General features: G+C 37.1%; 2 protein-coding genes and 1 long non-coding RNA gene across 3 annotated transcripts; all 3 read right to left on the minus strand.

Annotated features, from left to right (window-relative positions):
- Window positions 1–1,230: 1,230 nt before the first annotated feature.
- LOC121807456 (protein C2-DOMAIN ABA-RELATED 4-like) lies at window positions 1,231–3,375 on the minus strand. The gene is made up of 2 exons (XM_042207692.1): window positions 3,195–3,375; window positions 1,231–1,622 (listed from the first exon to the last, which is right to left on the minus strand). Exons 1-2 carry the CDS (start codon window positions 3,351–3,353, stop codon window positions 1,236–1,238), a joined length of 546 nt encoding a protein of 181 aa, XP_042063626.1. The 5' UTR covers window positions 3,354–3,375; the 3' UTR covers window positions 1,231–1,235.
- Window positions 3,376–8,748: 5,373 nt separating this feature from the next.
- On the minus strand, window positions 8,749–10,838 carry LOC121809888 (nascent polypeptide-associated complex subunit alpha-like protein 1). The gene is made up of 4 exons (XM_042210729.1): window positions 10,682–10,838; window positions 9,934–10,009; window positions 9,381–9,508; window positions 8,749–9,301 (listed from the first exon to the last, which is right to left on the minus strand). The coding sequence occupies exons 1-4, from the start codon at window positions 10,739–10,741 to the stop codon at window positions 8,963–8,965; spliced, it is 603 nt and encodes a 200-aa protein (XP_042066663.1). The 5' UTR covers window positions 10,742–10,838; the 3' UTR covers window positions 8,749–8,962.
- A 4,835-nt stretch (window positions 10,839–15,673) lies between these two features.
- Window positions 15,674–17,557, minus strand: LOC121808624. The gene is made up of 2 exons (XR_006052230.1): window positions 16,072–17,557; window positions 15,674–15,970 (listed from the first exon to the last, which is right to left on the minus strand). It is a non-coding gene; the product is annotated as an uncharacterized LOC121808624 (long non-coding RNA).
- Between the last annotated feature and the right edge of the window lie 1,274 nt (window positions 17,558–18,831).

Genomic DNA, 18,831 nt, shown 5'->3' on the forward strand with positions numbered 1-18,831 from the left:
CACCTAAGAAGATTTGGTGCATAGATATGATAAAAAGATATATTAAACACAAAACTGGAAAAATATGGTATTAATAGGTACTAAATATGGTATTAATAGGTACTACTACCTCCGTCCCCCCAATATTGGGAGACTTTGACCCAGCACGGGTTTTAGCAAATGTAATAGAAAGTGAGTTGAAAAAGTTAGTGGATCGTAGGTCCTACTTTTATATATTAGTTTTATAATAAAATGTGAGTAGGAATGAGTTAGTGGAATATGAGGTCCACTATAAAAAATGGTAAAAAAGTGAAATGGGACAAACTTTGGGGACGGACGGAAATGAAAAAATGGGACAAACTTTCAGGATGGGGGTAGTATTAGAAATGAATAGATGAAACATTATGGCAGATATGAAATATTGTCGAAGTTTGATTCGGCACGGGTTTTAAGAAATGTGAAGAAAACTGAGCTGACAAAGTTAGTAGAATGAGGTTCTCACATTTATATACTCCCTCCGTCCCACTTAAGATGACACGTTTTCCTTTTTAGTTTGTCCCAACAAAGATGACACATTTTCTTTTTTGGAAACTTTCTCTCTTCAATTAATACACCCAACCACTTTTTCTCACTCCTATTAAAATATTCATCTTTCTTTCTCTCTCTATTTTAATACTTACACCCACATTTTTTCTCTCTCTAATTAAACACTTTAACCAATAACTCCAAAAATCCGGTGTCGGCCAAGAAATGTGTCATCTTAGCCGGGACGGAGGGAGTTTTAGTTTTATAATAGAATATGAGTGTAAAGAGTTAGTGGAAAGTGAAGTCCATTTACCAAAAATAGAAAAAAGTAAAATAGACAATTTTTTACGGACGGACTAAATTGGTAAAACTGGACAACATTTCACTGACGGAGTAATTCAATATCTTATATACACGGGTTCTAGTAACCAACACTTATAACTCAATATTAATTTCTTATACCCAACGATACTCGTCACATGTGTCAATTCTACTACCATACCCCCAAAATGGGACTCGTTTCATGGTGGCAAATCATGATATATCTGATATAAGAGGTAAATTTCAATGAATCATCATCAAGATATGTTTCAAAATAATAACATACGCAATGTTCTTCTAATAACTAAAACTTGACATTTTTATTTTTTAAGTAGCAACAACAACAATAATGAATGGAAGATCACACACAAAATCATAAACCAATGTAGCTTGAGCACACATGAAGATGCCTACAAAGCTTTAGAGCCAGGAAGATCAACCCATTGGAGTTGAAGTTGGAGCTCTCCACATTCAACATTTTTAAGCCTGAGGCACATGTCTTGCATAATCTTTCCATCCCTCCAAACAACACTGCTCTCTTCCACCAAGCAGTTGCTCCGGGAAGGTTGTATCGTCTTGATCCTCGTCCCGTTAGGTAGCCCCTTCGGATGTATCTTCAACGCCTCCACGAATGGTTGTATGTCAAGCTCCGCATTCCCCATCGAGTCGTCCATGCTGAACGTGTCGTGGTCGTATACTTCGATAAAAACTGGCTCCTCAGGATTAGTAACAGAGAGTGTCAAGTCCTCATTCCATTCAGGATTTACATCCTTTCTGATAACTCGAGTCTTCATCCTCTACATAATATGTAAACAACACATTACACTAAAATGTTGCAATAAAAAAGATAAAAAGGAAACTTGCAACACATGCAATGCGCGAATATATCAAACATTAGAAATCAAATGCAAACTCTAAATATTGTACAAATTTTAAATTATGATCTGTACCGTTATAAAATGTCAACAGATGACAAAAAATATCAACACAGTGTCAACAGTTGATGCTGTGTTGACACTGTGTGACATTTGTTGTTGATGTTATTTTGTCATCTATTGACATTTTTCAACGGTCCAAATCATAATTTAAAGTTTGTACAATATATAGAGTTTGCATTTTTTCACCATCCCTGAAATTATTCTAGATCCTTTCTAGTAACACAAACAATATATTGCTCACAAGTTTACAAGGAATCCAATATAAGAAACTAAAAATATACTCTCTCCGTCTCACTCAAGACGTTTCCCTTAGTTAACCATTTCTCCCCTTTAACTATTTATTATCATTTTTATAAAACAAGTGCAGAATAGTCAATGAGACTCCTAATGGCGGACAGAGGAAGTAATAAAATAAAATAAAAAAGATTAGACATTTTATTTTTTGTTAAAAAAATTGAAATAACTCAACTTATTTGGGACATTCCAACAATAAATGCGACTCAACTTAGTTGGGACAGAGTAAATAAAAACGATTGAACTTTTGATTTGATCTGATTTTTCCTAAAATGTCAGATTCCGACCAAATTTGAACACTTTATCTAAATCGTTTTCAATTATATCACATGCAATTAAAACGGTGACCTTTGGAAACAAAACATCATCCGATTTGACCACCTCATATGTTATTAAATTTTGTTAAATAATTCATTCGTCTTTTAATAATTGTCCATTTAGTTCCACACTAATTTTAACAAATAGTATAAAAGATCCACATTTTTATCAGACTTAGGAGGTGTTTGGATAGATTCATATTGCATGATTGACAAAATAATCTAATTTTTTCATATATTTGATTTACATGCACATAATTTAATCAAAATCCTCTACATTCATTTTGTTTTTCCCCAATTTTTAGATTTTTGCACAATTAAACAAAAAAAATTCTGTTTTTATATTTTAGATTTACAACAATCCTTTTAATCCTGCAATGTAATTAGTCGATCCAAACACAACACTAAATAAAGAAAATAAGTATATACCATCCCTCAAACCAAATACTCTCACAGTCCTTCAAATTTTGTCACATTTTTCCATTTTTGTTCGTCCCACAAAATTTGTCACATTTCATTTTTTTCCATTTTTAGCAATGGACCTCACATTCCACTAACTTATTATCTCTCACATTTTATTATAAAATTAATACATTAAATGTAGGACACACGTCTTACCAACTTTTTCAATTCACTTTCCATTACATTTCTTAAAACTCGTGTCCGATCAAACTGTGACAATATTTGAAGAACGGAGGGAATAATAAATTAAATAAATCAAGACCATCAACAAACATTTTATACATGGAGACATCAACAAAATTATTGAAAAAAAAGTATTAATTAAATGTCATTAAATAATTATGAAGACAATGAGAACCTGGGTGCCCATCCTGACAACGACATAAGGATCGCTGCTTCGGACATCGCGCACGGCGAGATTAAGACCTCTCTTGATACGAATCCGAAGTAGTCCTAACAATTTATCCAACCCCATGTCTGTAGGCCCCACCACCGAAGATGAAGGATGTTCCTGCATCGGAGATTCATTACGAGGGGAACCCGCCGCCATTGTTTTCTCATTCAATTTTTAAACAAATTATTTCTAATATTTTCTTCCTTATTTGATGTTTCAAAAGAAAACAATAAAGAAGTAGGGATGCGAAATATGAGAGAGGAAACTTCTCTTTGAAATATCAACATTGAATATATGGGAAAGTTGATCAGTTTTGTATGTGAGGAATTGTTATTTTGGTATTAGTGGGATTGTTACAAGGTTGTTGGAGTCTGTTGTTGCCTAAGGCGAAAAGGTCGCCTTTGTCTTCGAATAAATTTAATTAGAGAAAATAATTTTGAAATATTTTACACTAATTTTAGAGTGACAGTAATAAAATGCCTCCAATATAATTCTTTTCTCTATATATGGTTATCGTTGAAAAATTCACATTGACATTCACTAAATTATGGCATAGACAATATTGAAAAAATTGTCCACATAGAATAGACATAAACTTCTACATTGAGAAAAAATACACATAATCACGAATATAAAATAGATGAGCCAAGAATTGTTTACATATTTCATTACGACGTGCCTGTACGTCTTAAGACGATTAAAATACTAGAGATTGCACCATATAATTTTCGAATCCAATGTATAATACAAGAGCAGCCCTAATTCTTGTCACACTAGAAAACATACCCCTAAGAAAATATATCATAAGGAAATAAATCATAGATATGGTATAAAACATATTTGGTTTAGTTTACTTCCTTTCAAGATCCATAATCAACAATCTCTCAATTTGAGACTAACAACTCTCAAACAATAGTACCTTCTTAATCTTCTCCTTACATTCACTTAGCATTATTCTCTTTAAGTTTTATAGTCAATTGAACTATGCATGGCTTAAACTTATCTAAGGTCACCACCTTAGTAAATATGTTAGTTGGATTCTCGCTTCCAACTATCTCCTTAAGTTGCAAGATCTTCATCATCAATAAGTGTCGAATGTAATGATACTTCAACTCCACAAGTTTTCCCCATGTCGAAATGCTAGATTCTATGCCAAGAAAATGACATTCTAACTGTCACGGTAAAGTATGCTATTTTTGTTCTCCTTCCCAAGTTGATCTAAGAAAAATTGTTCAACTGAGCCAGACGCAAGCTCAGCGGCCGCCGAGTTTGCGCAGCAGCACCTTCTTGAGCCAAGTGATGTCTCATTATATTTCTTTATGAGTAAAGGTCAATTTTGGTCCTAAACATATGACCAAAATATAAATTTGGTCCAAAACATTCACTTTTTGAAAAATAGGTCCATAAGAAAATGTCGACGAAGTAGTCCTTTTTTTTACGGTTATGTCAAAAAACTAGCGGTCATCGCTAATGCACAGTGGCATAACCGTTAGTTTTTTTACGAAACCGTCAAAAAAGGACCACTCCGACAAGAATTTCATTTGTTATGGACTTCTTTTTCAAAAAGTGAATGTTTTGGACCAAATTCATATTTTGGTCATATATGTTTAGGACCAAAATTAATATTTACTCTATCTTTATTGCTTGCATAATATTCTTACATCCCTACCGAGTTTTCAAACTTATTCTTAATGTAGTTTTGAATAAGTTTTGGGGAAATAAAGTGGTGGACCGTGAGGTTATGGTTTACTTGCTTTATTTTAGTAATTTTAATTAGTTTAATAAACCTTAAGAGTGGATCTTGTTGTAAGAATGGCATGGAAAATTGAGAAATATGTCTGTTTAGGGATCAATTAGACTGAGTTGCCTAGGATGTAAAGAATCTTGCACCTTTATCTGTGCTTAACTTGATGTTTTGATATGAGAGTTTGGTGAAAAGGTGTATAATTAGTAAATCTTTTGTTTGTCTTGAATCATGTTTTTACCTTGTAAGATTTGAGATTTTAGTTCTTTCTAGTGCTTTATCTGCATTTATGTATTTGTTTCTAGAACTTTCTCTTAATTTATATAGTGTTTAACTCGACAAAAGAGGGTCATCCTTCTTAGCTACCTTCTTAACTTTAAATTGTGACCTCACTCAAATTTTTTCCTATAGCTAGTCATTTTGTGTCTTTAAGTCTTTCTTTGAAAGCTAAAATAATAGGGATAACTCTCGGGGATTATTTACATTTTTCATGTAAACCAGTTGGACAAGGAGAAGAAAAATAATGAGAAATAGTATGCTTATTTGTAAGAATACATAATTGAAGAAAGATAGAAAAAATCAAGTGTGCGTAAAAAGATAAAGGATGCACAAGAACAAAAATATATACTCCCTCCGTCCTATAGAAATAGGCTGAATTTCCTTTTTGGTCCGTCTCATAGAAATATCTATATCCATTTATGGAAACCTTTTCTCCTTCTCTTTTCTCTTTTATCATTTATGCACCCCACCATCCACTACATTATTTCAACTATTTTTTCACATTCTCTCTTACTTATGTATTACGCATTCAAATCCGTGCCATCCCTAAATAGTCTATTTCTATAGGATGGAAGAAGTGTTTATATGTAAGAGAAAAGAAGATAAAAATCAAGGAATTGGAAAAGGTTGGAAGTAAACTAGACATAAGTCTAGAATTGTTTATTGGAAAGTTGAATGGAACTAAATGAAGAAGTTTATTTTAGTTTTATATTTGCTTCGACACTTTTTTAGCTAAATATTTTTCACCTTACCAAAAAGCTTACATTACAATAAAATATAAAAATCTTTCGAATTTTTTTTACTTAATTACAAAAGAAGGGGAATGACTAGATTTTGAGTGATCTTATGGTTAAAGTTTGCATGATGCATGATTTTAGAGCATATACACTTACCTATATACACTCTAGGATAAACACTTCAGGACACTTGTGAGTGCATATACACTTACCTATATGCATGATTTTAGTGATAAACACTTCAGGACACATGTGAGTGCATGATTTCAAGGTGATCAACGAGCTAGTGATGAAAGTGCACCAATAATAACTCAGATATAATTTGTATTTTGATATGCTCAATTTAATATATACATGTACCCGAGGCAACAAGAAAGTCTCGTCATTAGCATATGTGTTTATTATTTAGTTTCGCCCATGTTTTCGTTTGAGGAAAAATAAATACTAGTTAAATTTGGGTTGAGGAAAAATAAATACTAGTTAAATATATGAAGTTAATTTTTTTAAAAAAAATAAAAAAAAATTTGGGTTGACAAATAAGGTCTAGATTTGACTTGTTTAGAATATCTTTTATGGAAAATATGTTCTTTAGGTTTATTATTTGTACATTTTGGTACTTAACGTGTTTTATGAGACATGTACAAAATAGAATTAGAAAAAGAGAAAATGGTCGAATTTGAAAATTGGAGGAATCAGACCCGCTCAGTGGTCCGCTAACCAAAAGTCAACGGCCACCCGCGGTCGATGGAGGTCCAGCGACACTTTGCAGAAATCATGTCTGAGCCAGCCTCCCGCCCAATGGTCCGCTGAGTTGCAGTTAGCAATCTGCCGAGTCCGATGCAGAGAGACCCAAGACCAGTCAGTAGTCCGCTGAGCCACTGTCAGCGCTCTGCGGAGTTCGAGTAGCGCAAACATTCAGTCGTAATTCGCCCCAAGACTTACCTTTAGGGCCAGAATTGTTACCAAAATAGAGGAATTTGCCCACATGTCTATAAATACTCCACATAACTCTATATTGATCATGCATTCAGTCCAGAATTCAGAATTCGCTCTCCAAGAAATGAAGATTGGAGTTTGGGGCAAGGCAAGATTGAAGAAATTTACGCAACGGACCGCTAGACCTCCATCGGCAGCTGACTTGGTCTAATTTCCCCAAACTTTGATCTCTTTCTGCCTTTTTTTAGAGTCTATTTTTGCACATTTTTCACAAAATACATCAAAATAGTATCAAATTGTACAAACAATGCAATTACATACCCCATTCGTCCCTGAAAGTTTGTCACATTTCTTTTCTGCACTCATTTTGTAAAAATAATACTTCCTCCGTCCCAACTAAGTGGAGACAAATCTTTTGGACACGGAGATTAAGAAATTGTGTTGAAAAGTAGGAAAAATGAATAAGTAGGAAAGATAAAGAGAGAGTAAAATAGATGTTGGAATAAAGTAAGAGTGATTTCATGTTTTATTTTTATTAAAAAAAGGAAATTACTCAACTTAGTTAGGACATTCCAAAGAGAAATACAACCCAACTTAGTTGGGACAGAGGGAGTAATAAATAGTTAAAGTGGAGGGAGGGTTAAGTAAGAGAGATAATAATGTCGAGAAAAGTCTTAACTAAATTATTTACTCTCTTACTTTATACTCTCTTCACTCTAACTATTTATTACTCCCTTCGTTCCATAGTAGTGGAAGCGTTTCTTTTCGGCACGCGATTTAAGAAAAATTGTGTTAAGTGAATTAAGTAAGGAGGAATAAAGTAGGACATGAAAAAAGTAGAAAGATGAAGAGAGAATAAAGTAAGAGAGAGTAAAGTTAGTGAAAAGAAATGTGTTGAGTTTTACTAAAAAGAGAAATGACTCAACTACTATGGAACGTACCAAAATGTCGAAATGACTCCACTACTATGGAACGAAGGGAGTATTATTTTTACAAAACGAGTGTTGAAAATAAGTGTGACAAACGAAAAAAGATGTTTAAAATAAGCACAATACAAAGTAACTAAATAACACAAGAAACTCAATTTGTCAATAAACGAAAAAAGATGTTTAATCCAAACCTACTAGAGAGTAGAAGCAATCTGATGATCTAGCAACTTATGGTGGTTACAGATACAACTTTAATTGATGTAAGGGGGGTATTCGTCTCCCGAGCAAGACAATCAGAGTGTTCCTAAATTGGCTCAAAAATTGACTATCAATACCCTGCAAACAGTTAAGGTTTCACAGGAGCACGTTTGTGAAGATTCCCCGTGTGTGATGTAGAAGGAAATATTCGAATTAGGTTCGCAGGTGAGGAAGTCTTCATGCAAGCATCTCTATCACTATGCATGCATCGTGTTGTGGCTTCGTGCAAGGTAGAGTTTTCTATGAGGAGGCGTTGGTCGTGCTACTGTCCCTTCCATTAGTCTCATTAAGTAGTAGTCTTAAGGAAATGGCAAGGGCACCTCAAGCACCAAAGCTGGTTGGTCTCTTATCAATTATAGTGAATCATTCTATCTTATCTATTTGCTTAAGATAATGGTTATTCAGTGTTTAATCAATTAAGGAACGCCTGCAATGGTGCTTTTCTGATTACTGAAACTCATTTACTGATCTACTCAATCTACTCCGTTCGGCCACAAAAAATAGTTTCATTTGTGAACAACCCAATTCAATTACACCCCTAGACATTGGAGGATTCAAGTTTCCTAAAACAAGTTTAACAGCTTTTCATGGATGAAACAAAAAAGTAACAGAAACTGAATGAAAAACATAGAACATGGAGAACTTAATCATATTTCTCAATAGGCTAAAGGATGAGAGCAGAAACAAATGCAAAACTGAGAACATGGTTATCACAATTCTAGTAGAGTTGTATTGCAACACACATAAAACTGAAAAATGAAGCAGATTTCTCAACCTCAATGATTCGATATCTCAGGGTAGAAAATGGTGGCCCTCAACAAGGAAACATATCTAAGCATGAGTCCTTCTTTAGTTTGTGAGCTCCATAATGGCAGAGACGATGTCTCCATTGGCCTCTTTGAGAGCTTTGACAGCCCTAACCCTTGAAACCCCAGCTTGTGTCATGACCAGCTCGATGTCCTTGGGTTCCACACCAGTCTCGTCTACATCTTCATCATCTTGAATTAAAGCTTCTGGCTCTGCCTTTGGTGCGGCTTGGCTGCTGTTGGGAATAGGAACCTTGAACTGCTCTGCAGCTTGAGTTTGCAATTGTGAGCTCAAATCCTCAATCTTGGCCTCACCAAAGATGACATAGGTGTCTGAGTTCGGGCTCTTGAACACATCTGGCTTTGAGATGATAAATAGGATCTGCAACACAAAACATTAAAGGGTCAGCAAAGACGCAATCAAGTCGATGATTAGAAGAAATACAGGAATAAAAACTAACATTCTTGCTCTTCTTTACTGTGACTCGGCTGACCCCTGGAATTGGCTTCATTCCCAGCTTTAGCATTGCCTTGCGACTCTTCTTCTCACTACGGCTCTGCTTTGATCTACCGCTGGCATCTATTTGTCCTGTCAAGAGAGACAAGTCACTAATTGCTCTAGGTTGACTTCTTGATACTATAAGAAATTTCATTTTTTGACATATTTCAATACATCCATTTCAACCAATAGCTGTCTTAATTGCTCATGCCTTCATGTTATTGACCATAAAATCAAAACATAATCTGAAATTAACAAGTCAAGCTTGAACTCAAGAGTGCATTACTATCCTAGATTTTACAGTTAGAAATTAAAGGTAAAGCAACTTGATAACAGATAGCAAAAGATAATCAATTAGATGCTTCTCTACCATATCAATTGCAAAATCAAGAAAAGAAAGAAGAGTTCTCCAAAATCTTCAATTACTGTCTTGCACAATATATTCATGGAGATCACAAACTTCTGTGAGAAATTAGAAATGGAGTATCCATTTAGAATCTAGGGTGGAAACATACCCTCAACATCATCATCATCTTCTTCATCATCATCATCATCGTCATCCCCTTCATCCTCAATTATAGGCTCATCGTTCTGCAAGCATAATTTAATAATAAGCAACCAAGTAGCAGAACATGTTCTTTTTTCCTTTCTTTCATGTAAGGCAGTCATGGAACTACAGCTTAGTAAATTACATTCACAATACTTGCAATCACAAAATTAGATACCAGCAATTGTTGAACATGGAAGTAGAAGCATCACACATTCAACAAACAAGAAGTATATTTCAAACTCCATACATAAAATTTATGGGATTATTTCATAGAGAACTTCTGATACACACAGTCTTAATGCCTGAAAGCAAAAACAAAAAAAAATGCAATAAAGTTTAATTCTCCATTTTCTCAATCCAATATTGAAAATGACAGAACATGTAGAATTATATACTATAGCATGACCTGAATACTCCAAGAAAAAAATAATCCACAGAGATTAATTACTTCGTTAATCAATTTCTCAACCGAACAAATTAGTATCTACACCCAGCTTGTATTGATTTGAAACCATCAAAATCACCAAAACCCTAGATCCTAAATCGAAGAGAAACTGGAATCTCCAATAACACGGATTTTTCTTTACCAAGCAAAAATTAAGTAACAAATCGAAAAAGTAACCGATGAAAACTACGAATTCAATAATCCAAAAACACGCTCAAGGTATGGCTTCTATTTATTTGCCAATGCGCGAGAGAGAGAGAGAGGTTACATCAATCTTCTGTTGCTCAAGATGGTGGGCCAATAACTCCTCCTGCGATTGTTGAGTCATTCTTGATTCTTCTGCTGGGAAACGAGAGAAACGGAAGAGAGAGAAAGAGGAGTATGTAAAACCCTAGACAGAGAAACGGAGGCAGTGTTACCTTTGAAAACCCTATTTTTAAGTATGATGGCTTACGCTAAAAGCGGGTTTCTCTTCCTAACGACTTATACTCGTTTTCCTTTTCTTTTTCTTTTTCTTTTTCTTTTTATTGGGCGAATTGTGCCATATATTTGTCTTTAATTTCCTATATTCAATAATTTTGCATTCATTACGGGTAAATACATAACTCATACGTAATTTTTTAACTTTGTTTCATATTAGTACAGAAAGTTTGAAGTTTAAATAAATCATACAAAAAGTTTCATTCGTGTTTCAATTTAGTACATTTCGTTATATGTGTTTAAACAGCGCGTTAACTCTATGACTATGGGAAATACAAAATGTTTCATCATTGTTTCACGTTGGTACAAAAAGTTTTATGATTTTTTCATATTGGTACAAAAAGTTTCACGTTTTTTTTAGTATAAATTTTAAGAAATGTTAAGAAAAATAAGTGGAAAAATTAGTAGTTTATGGATCATATTTGTATATATTAGTTTTGTGTAAGTGAAAACCATTAATAGTATAAACAAACCAAGACTTCTATTCGTGGGCGGACCGAAATTGAAAAACATAACTATTCGCGAACGGCGGGAGTAGCACTTTGGCCAATATTCAACATTTTTTTCCATAATACGTGTATATATGTTAGCTCATTGGGTAATAGGAGTAGAAAGATTAAAAACCGAGAAACATACTCCCTCCGTTTCCATAAAATAGGAACTTTGGAAATAGACACGCGTTGTAATGCAAAATTGGTAAAGTAAAAAAAATAAGGAAAAAAATGATGAAGTAAGGCAGAGGAGAATATATATATAGTAGAATTAGTGTTAGTGAATAATGAGACCCATTTTCTAAATGGAATATTTCTATTTTTAGGAAACGGACCAACAAGGAAAGAATTTCTATTTTTAGGAGACGGATGGAATAGTTATATAACAATAGTGCTGACCCCGATGATTCAATATCAATGCTAGTCTAATTTGTGAGCTCCATTATGGCGGAGACAATGTCTCCATCGGCGTCTCTGAGAGCTTTGACGGCCCTAGCCCTTGAAACCCCGGCTTGTGTCATGACCAGCTCAATGTCCTTGGGTTCAACGCCTGTCTCGTCTACATCTTCATCATCTTGAACTACGGTTGCCTTTGGTGCAGCTTGGGCAGTGGCGAAGCCACCTTAGGGCCAGGGGCCCCTCCACCAATTTTACCTCTTTGTATAGATATATACATATTTAGTTAAGGAATGTATAAATGCATTGGCACAGATTGTTAAGGATGAAGTTCCTTAACTCGTAGATTTTGAGTCGAACGTCGCGGGAGCTTTTGCCCGTCGATCAATCCGGCGTCAAAATTAGGGTTTTGTGCGTTTTGCACATTTGAAAGGGAAGAGAGTAAGAGAAAATAAAATAGAATGATAATTGATATTTCTTGAATGATCAAAATGACTAACAATGTCCACTATTTATAATAGTGGATACTAACTTAATGAGCAAGACAAAAGATATGAAAAAGATATGCAAATCCATAATTAACTAACTAAATAATAATAATAATAATAATAATCGTATCAACTCCCCCACGGTTGAAATCCACATTGTCCTCAAGGTGGGCACCATGAAGCAACGATGAGTGTCGAGGAATCCTCCTGGGTCAAACATACACCGAATAGTTGAGCGTCTCCCTGCATAAATGCGTCCATGAATGCTCAAGCATAGAGTGTCATTTTGCGGAGGAATCAACCGGGCATCGGCGTCTAGCGATGTTGATCGATGATTCATACTTGCGGCAACCCTGACATGAGATGAATCACTCAATAATTTCAGCAATGCGTTGTCCACAATGGAACTACCCAAACCAATCTGGACTTGGGGAATCTTGAATCGAGAAGCATTCAATTGTCGCGCGCACTGAATCTCGATGCAACCGTGAACCGGTTTCTCTTTACGTGTGGAATCCGGACTGGACATCTCTATCTTCTCAACCTTTTCAACTCCACCAAAACGAGAAGAAGAATGTAGAATCTTCTCCGAAGAATCATCAAATCCTTCCTCGACTCGATCACAGTCAAGAATCACAATCTTTTTCTTATTGCACTCCAAAACATTCCCAACTGAAGTCTTGGACAGAGCATAAGCCAACGAGCGATATTCCACTTGCCAAGAAAGAAGTTTTGGCGGCGGCGGCGGCTCGAGGGCGGTATCGGGAAGCAGCACAAAGGGTGGTGGTGTTGTACTCGACTGCTGCAGCAGAGCCAATGAGTCGTAGGGGACTAAACCCGACGGCCCCGGCGAAGCCTTGCTATTTTCTGATGGAGAAAGGTGCTGAACGAGGTCCCCAAACCCGAAAATTTGGGAGCCGCAGGGCTGCGCAGGTTCAGGCAGCTCGGGAGGAAGCATGTTGTCGATTCGTCGGTCGGCTGCAACAAAGCGAGACTCCATCCTGTAGCACGCTTCCAACAATTGTTGAAGTTGTGAGAGAGTCGGATGTGCCGTGGTGGTGGCTGGACAAGGTGGCTGTGGTGCGGGTTGATTCCATCCTGAGTTATAGTTGGGGGGCAGCGGATGATCGTATGCCGATACCTCGTGGAAGGGGCGTTGTCCCGTTGTCTCCCCGTAGGCAAGTGGATCCCAGCTAGTGGGTTGTCTGAGCGCGGTGTAGTGTGGCTGCTGAGGCGGTTGATAAGGCTGAGAGTATCCCTGCTGCGTGCACAACCTTGGCGGGTCCCAACAAGAGGGCGGTGGTGACGAGTACCAATCTGTCTCGTAGAACGATGGTTGCTGATACGCAGTTTCCTGGCGCAGCCATGGCGGGTCCTAGGAAGTGGGTTGACGGGCTTAGTAGGGATGGTGTTGTGGGTGGAGTCTCCCATCATGTGGATATGAATATGATGGTTGTTGATCTAACGCTCTGATCGGATGGAGCAGGGGTTGAGCTACGGGCTGCCGTGGGTGGTAATCCGCCTGCCAGAGTTGATATCCGGTGTCGCTGTACGACATGTAGCCAGCGATTCGGAGGAAGAGCTCTCAATGAAAGCACCAATTGTTAAGGATGAAATTCCTTAACTCGTAGATTTTGCGTCGAATGTAACGGGAGCTTTTGCCCGTCGATCAATCCGGCGTCAAAATTAGGGTTTTGTGCGTTTTGCACGTTTGAAAGGGAAGAGAGTAAGAGAAAATAAAATAGAAGGATAATTGATATTTCTTGAATGATCAAAATGACTAACAATGTCCACTATTTATAATAGTGGATACTAATTTAATGAGTAAGACAAAAGATATGAAAAAGATATGCAAATCCATAATTAAGTAACTAAATAATAATAATAATAATAATAATAATAATAATAATAATAATAATAATAATAATAATAATAATAATAATAATCATATCACAGATGGTGTTCACTTCTGACTCAAACTCTCCATATCGAGAGTTTGAATCCCACTTGAAGCAATTTTTGGCAGGTATTTTTACAACTTCACATAAAAACATTGATTTAAGAGCATAAAGTAATAACTTTTGAGCTGTGGCTTTTAACGATGAATTTTTACAGCTTTGTAAAAAAACATTGATTTAAGAGCATAAAATAATAACTTTTGAGCTGTGGTTTTGTAACGATGATGATACTAAAAATCCTATAACTGTTAAGGTAATTTGGGCCCCCCATTATGTAAATCCTGCCTTCGCCTCTGAGCTTGGGTGATGTTGGGAAAGGGAACCTTGAACTGCTCTGCAGCTTGGCCTTACGAAGACGTCTGGCGTTGAGGTGGCGAATAGAATCTGAAACACCAGGTCACAATATTGAAGCCACATCCGAGTTGCTGATTAATAGAAATAAGGGAACAAAACTAACATTCTTGCTCTTCTTCATTCCCAGCCTTAGCATTGCCTTCCGACTCGACTCTTCTTCTCACTGCGGCTCTGCTTGGACCTACCACTGCTGTCTTCTTGCCCTGGCCAGAGAAACAAGTTCATGAAGAAACGAGTTTTAACAAGAAATTTCATTTTCTGTTTTGCTTTCAGACATCCATTCCGACTGGTAGTGTAAAACTGAAGCTGACATCGAATTTAACTCAAGTCTCAAACTGCATTGTTATCCTACATTTTTTGAGAAATAGAAATATTCGGAAGTGCTGCCTGAAATTGAAGGGAAACGCCGGAATCCCAGTTTTAATGGTAAATGAATCAAATCTTAGACACGAATGTGTTGGAAGAGTTGGGAGCAACTGAACAACTTAATAAGTTGAGGGACTGGTTTGCAAATAAGGAAAAGAAAGGGGGTTTAAAGTGTTGAAGAAGAATCAGCTCACTTATGCTGCTTTAGCTGAAACCGTAAACCATGAAGAGTATATATACTTCCTTGAGTTAGTTAATCAGTTAGGGTTGATTTTACACTTTCTTTATGAGATTATCATGTCCTTCAAGATCATACGAGAGCAAGAGAGTTCTTGAGAGATTGTGATAGTTTGAGTATGAATTGATTGTATTCTTCCTCTGTAAATCTCATCTTGAGAGTCAGTGAATAAAAGAGGCTCATCTTCTCCGTGGATGTAGGCTTTACAGCCGAACCATGTAATCCTTTGTATTTTCAGCTCTTAGATTTCATTTATTCAATTTTTATTTGAATCGGCATTGCAATTACAGAATGAACCAATTATGTGTTCATCTACCTATGTCTTTTCAATAACAAAACCAATGGTCACATGAAAAATCAAGAACCAAAAAGCAGAGATATCCTAAACCTGGAATTACTATTTAGTGTCTAGCAATATATATTCAAAGAGAGGACAAATGTAAAAGCCGCGATCTAATATCTCGGAATTTATGAAATAAATAGTAGAAATTTGATAAAGAATAAAAGGGTATTTTTATTTCTTGAATAAAAATCAATAAATACAATATAAGGAATTTCAAGCTAATGAGTTACAAATGCTAGAAAGAAATACACACCAACTATTAATGAGTTTTGCGTACATGTTGGAAAGAAAGTTAAGTCGAACTACGCTATTACAACTCGAGACCCCTAGCGACTATGTCGGCCTTCATCACTAGGCCATCTCGGCCCAGATTCCAGAAAGCCCGAGATGGCGAGATCACGAGGGAAGCAACCTCGGCAGCTAGTATTGGGCGTTGCCAATACCTAGCCAAAATCAGACCGAAACACACATTAGGTGGGGTTTTAGATGCATGAATAAAAGACGAACAAACACTCTATATTAGAAAAGGGAGGAGGGACATTACCTTTCAGAAAAGTGAGAAAGAGTTGGGCCCAAAGGAGCAAGTCCAGCCAACCGATCCCTCTCCAACAGTTGCACCCTGCAAGGCTGCAGATAGCAGCTCGTACACCCCCATTTAAACCTGTTATGGTCAAGGAATCAGCCACACAATGCCACCTCCTGTGTGCACCTGCCACAAGGGACGAAAGCCCATAAATAAGCCAAGTACTAAACCTCAAATAAAGCCAAATGCAGTTAAATGTGCAGCAAGGGAATGCAGGAATTAAAGCACAAAAGATCAGTTATGATATCATAGCACAACCAGGAGCCATTGGCTCAACCATCTCACGAGTACATCCCTGCGAATTTTTGCAGAGGAAACAGCCACTACACAGTCCAACAAGGACTACTTTTCAGCCAAGTACACCAGCCTTTCGCGGGCTTTCAGTTAGAAAACGAGTATGAATAGGCCTCAGCCTCTTCTCCCTCATCATCACAAAAACAATCGCAATAAAGTGAGTCAAGAGAGAGGGACCGAAGCAACAAGAGGAAGTAAGGGAGAAACAAGGCTAGAGATAAGAAATAGCAGCACAAGTTCAGTGAAGGTAACCTTAATCCCCTTCAAACTCAGTTAATCAAGTTATAGCATCATATAGACTTCTGAAACATAAGAACCCCGTAGTTTCAGAAGAACATAAGCATGAACATGATATAGGAGAACGAGTAAAATAGTTAGCAGCACCATATGCCAGTAGTCTCACAAGCCACTGGCTAACCGTGACAAGATATCACGCATAGGCGAGTATAGAATCTTCCCTTTACCAACAAGACCGTGAGATTTAACATCAAATCCACATAATAATCAGTCTGAGTCTATCAATACATTATTCTAGAACCACCGGGTACGAATGAACCCTCTTAACACTAAACATCCCTTAATCAAACGAATTGAGAAAGGAGTGTAGAGACTTAGCTTGGTACGACGGCCGACCCAGCGACGGCTGGGAAACAGCAACGGCGTCGGCTACGCCGACCGCACCGTGACAGAAAACGTCACCGCTTAAAGGAGTGGTGGAGCGGCGGTGGCGCGGCTGAGTATGCACCGGCCGTGCCGAGAGCACCGCGGGGTCGGAGGTGAGCCGAAGGCGTGATGACGGCAGCTCGACGATGATGACCTCCGCCCTACTCCGAGGACAGCTGCGCGAAATTTGTCAAGCAAGGGCGAGGGGGATCCGCCGGAAGGCAAGTTTCGGATGGCGCCCGGTCTGGTGGCGGTGGCTAGGAATCGCGTCGATAACCCCGGCGCGAAGGATCGCCAACCCGTCCCGAAGAGGAAAATCGAAGGTCGCCTCAGTAGGTAGCCACCGCCTACGTCGGTGATATGGTAGTGGTGACTGTGACGAAGGAGGAGCCGAATTGAAGGGGATTCGAGTCGACCTTTCCGTTTGGGGAGTTGGCTTTGCCGAGAAAGGGAGTAGAGAGAGTTAGGGTTTGGAAATTTGAATTGGGGATTTGGGAAAATCGGGTTTATGGGGCACTTTACACTAAATATTACGTAAATGTACCCATTTTGTTATCTATTCCACAAATGGGAAAAACGCCAACCACATTGGCGTTTCTATTAGTAAAAACGCCAACCTCATTGGCGTTTATCTTCGCGTCGTATTGGAGGCGTATTTTCGCCAAATACAGCGGCGGTAAAAAACGCCAACTTCATTGGCGTGTTTTAAGCTAAAACGCCAATGTAGTTGGCGTGTTTAATTAATAAAACGCCAATGCAGTAGGCGTATTTACTAATAAAAACGCCACTGAGGTTGGCGTGTTATTCTTAAAAACGCCAATTTGAGCGGCGTGTTTCTGTTGAACCATATCCTTATCAGATCTCCCCCAACATCGCGACCCTAAACACTTTCCCTCCCCAAAACGCGAAAACCCTTCCCAAACGCATAAAAACCTTTCGCTCGGGTCGACCCGGTGGTGGATTTAAGCGTGGATATTTTGAATTTGGCTAATTCTTTCAACCATTAGTCCTTCTAATCGGTTAGTCTATCAAATTTTAGACTCATTCTTCTAAACATTAGTCTTCCAATATTTGATTGATTGTTGTGATAATATATATTGTAGTGTAATTAATATAATAGTTTGACCAATTATTATGGGTACACTAATATTTTGATGGATTATTATGATAGTATATATTTTAATGGAAATATTTTGACCAATTGTTATGCTATTATATGTTATAGTATATTTTATGGATTGTTATGATAATACATATTGTAGTGTATTTAATAGAATTATTTTGTCAATTTTTTGGCTGACTCTACATAATGATGAATGTAAAAATAATACATATTTATTTGTGTTTTACATTATTGCAGATAGTATGACGTGGTGTGTCAATTTATATTGGGGTGGAAAGATAATTCCCGGAGCAGTTATTTCGTATGATCCTCCTTTTGCTAAAGGATTCATTATGTTGGATGAAACAATTTCGTACGATGACCTTGTGGAAAAAATTTGTGAAAGGATAGGGATAAGCATATATGAAAACAATATTCAAATAATATGGAAACGTACTATATGCTTTGGATCCGGAGTCACGTTTATAGGTGTTCAACTAGAAGAAGTATGCATGCAACTAATGTTTAGTGAGAGTATGGTTATTGGAGGTGTAATTGAATTATATGTTGAGTATTCGGCAATTACTCAACATCATAGTCATCATGTCATAAGTTATGATGCTGGTACGTCAACGAGAGCCCAAGAACCATATTTTGCTGCA

The sequence above is a fragment of the Salvia splendens genome, chromosome 6 (assembly GCF_004379255.2).
Source record: "Salvia splendens isolate huo1 chromosome 6, SspV2, whole genome shotgun sequence".
Taxonomy (NCBI): domain Eukaryota; kingdom Viridiplantae; phylum Streptophyta; class Magnoliopsida; order Lamiales; family Lamiaceae; genus Salvia; species Salvia splendens.

Excerpts from the sequence above, each read along its gene's own strand:
- LOC121809888 (XM_042210729.1), bottom strand. The coding sequence starts at position 10,741 with ATGACTCAACAATCGCAGGAGGAGTTATTGGCCCACCATCTTGAGCAA. Across the intron at positions 10,010-10,681 it reads TTGAGCAACAGAAGATTGAT|AACGATGAGCCTATAATTGA; the intron begins GTAACCTCTCTC and ends TTATGCTTGCAG. Across the intron at positions 9,509-9,933 it reads AGATGATGATGATGTTGAGG|GACAAATAGATGCCAGCGGT; the intron begins GTATGTTTCCAC and ends CTCTCTTGACAG.
- LOC121807456 (XM_042207692.1), bottom strand. The coding sequence starts at position 3,353 with ATGCAGGAACATCCTTCATCTTCGGTGGTGGGGCCTACAGACATGGGG. Across the intron at positions 1,623-3,194 it reads TTGTCAGGATGGGCACCCAG|AGGATGAAGACTCGAGTTAT; the intron begins GTTCTCATTGTC and ends CATATTATGTAG.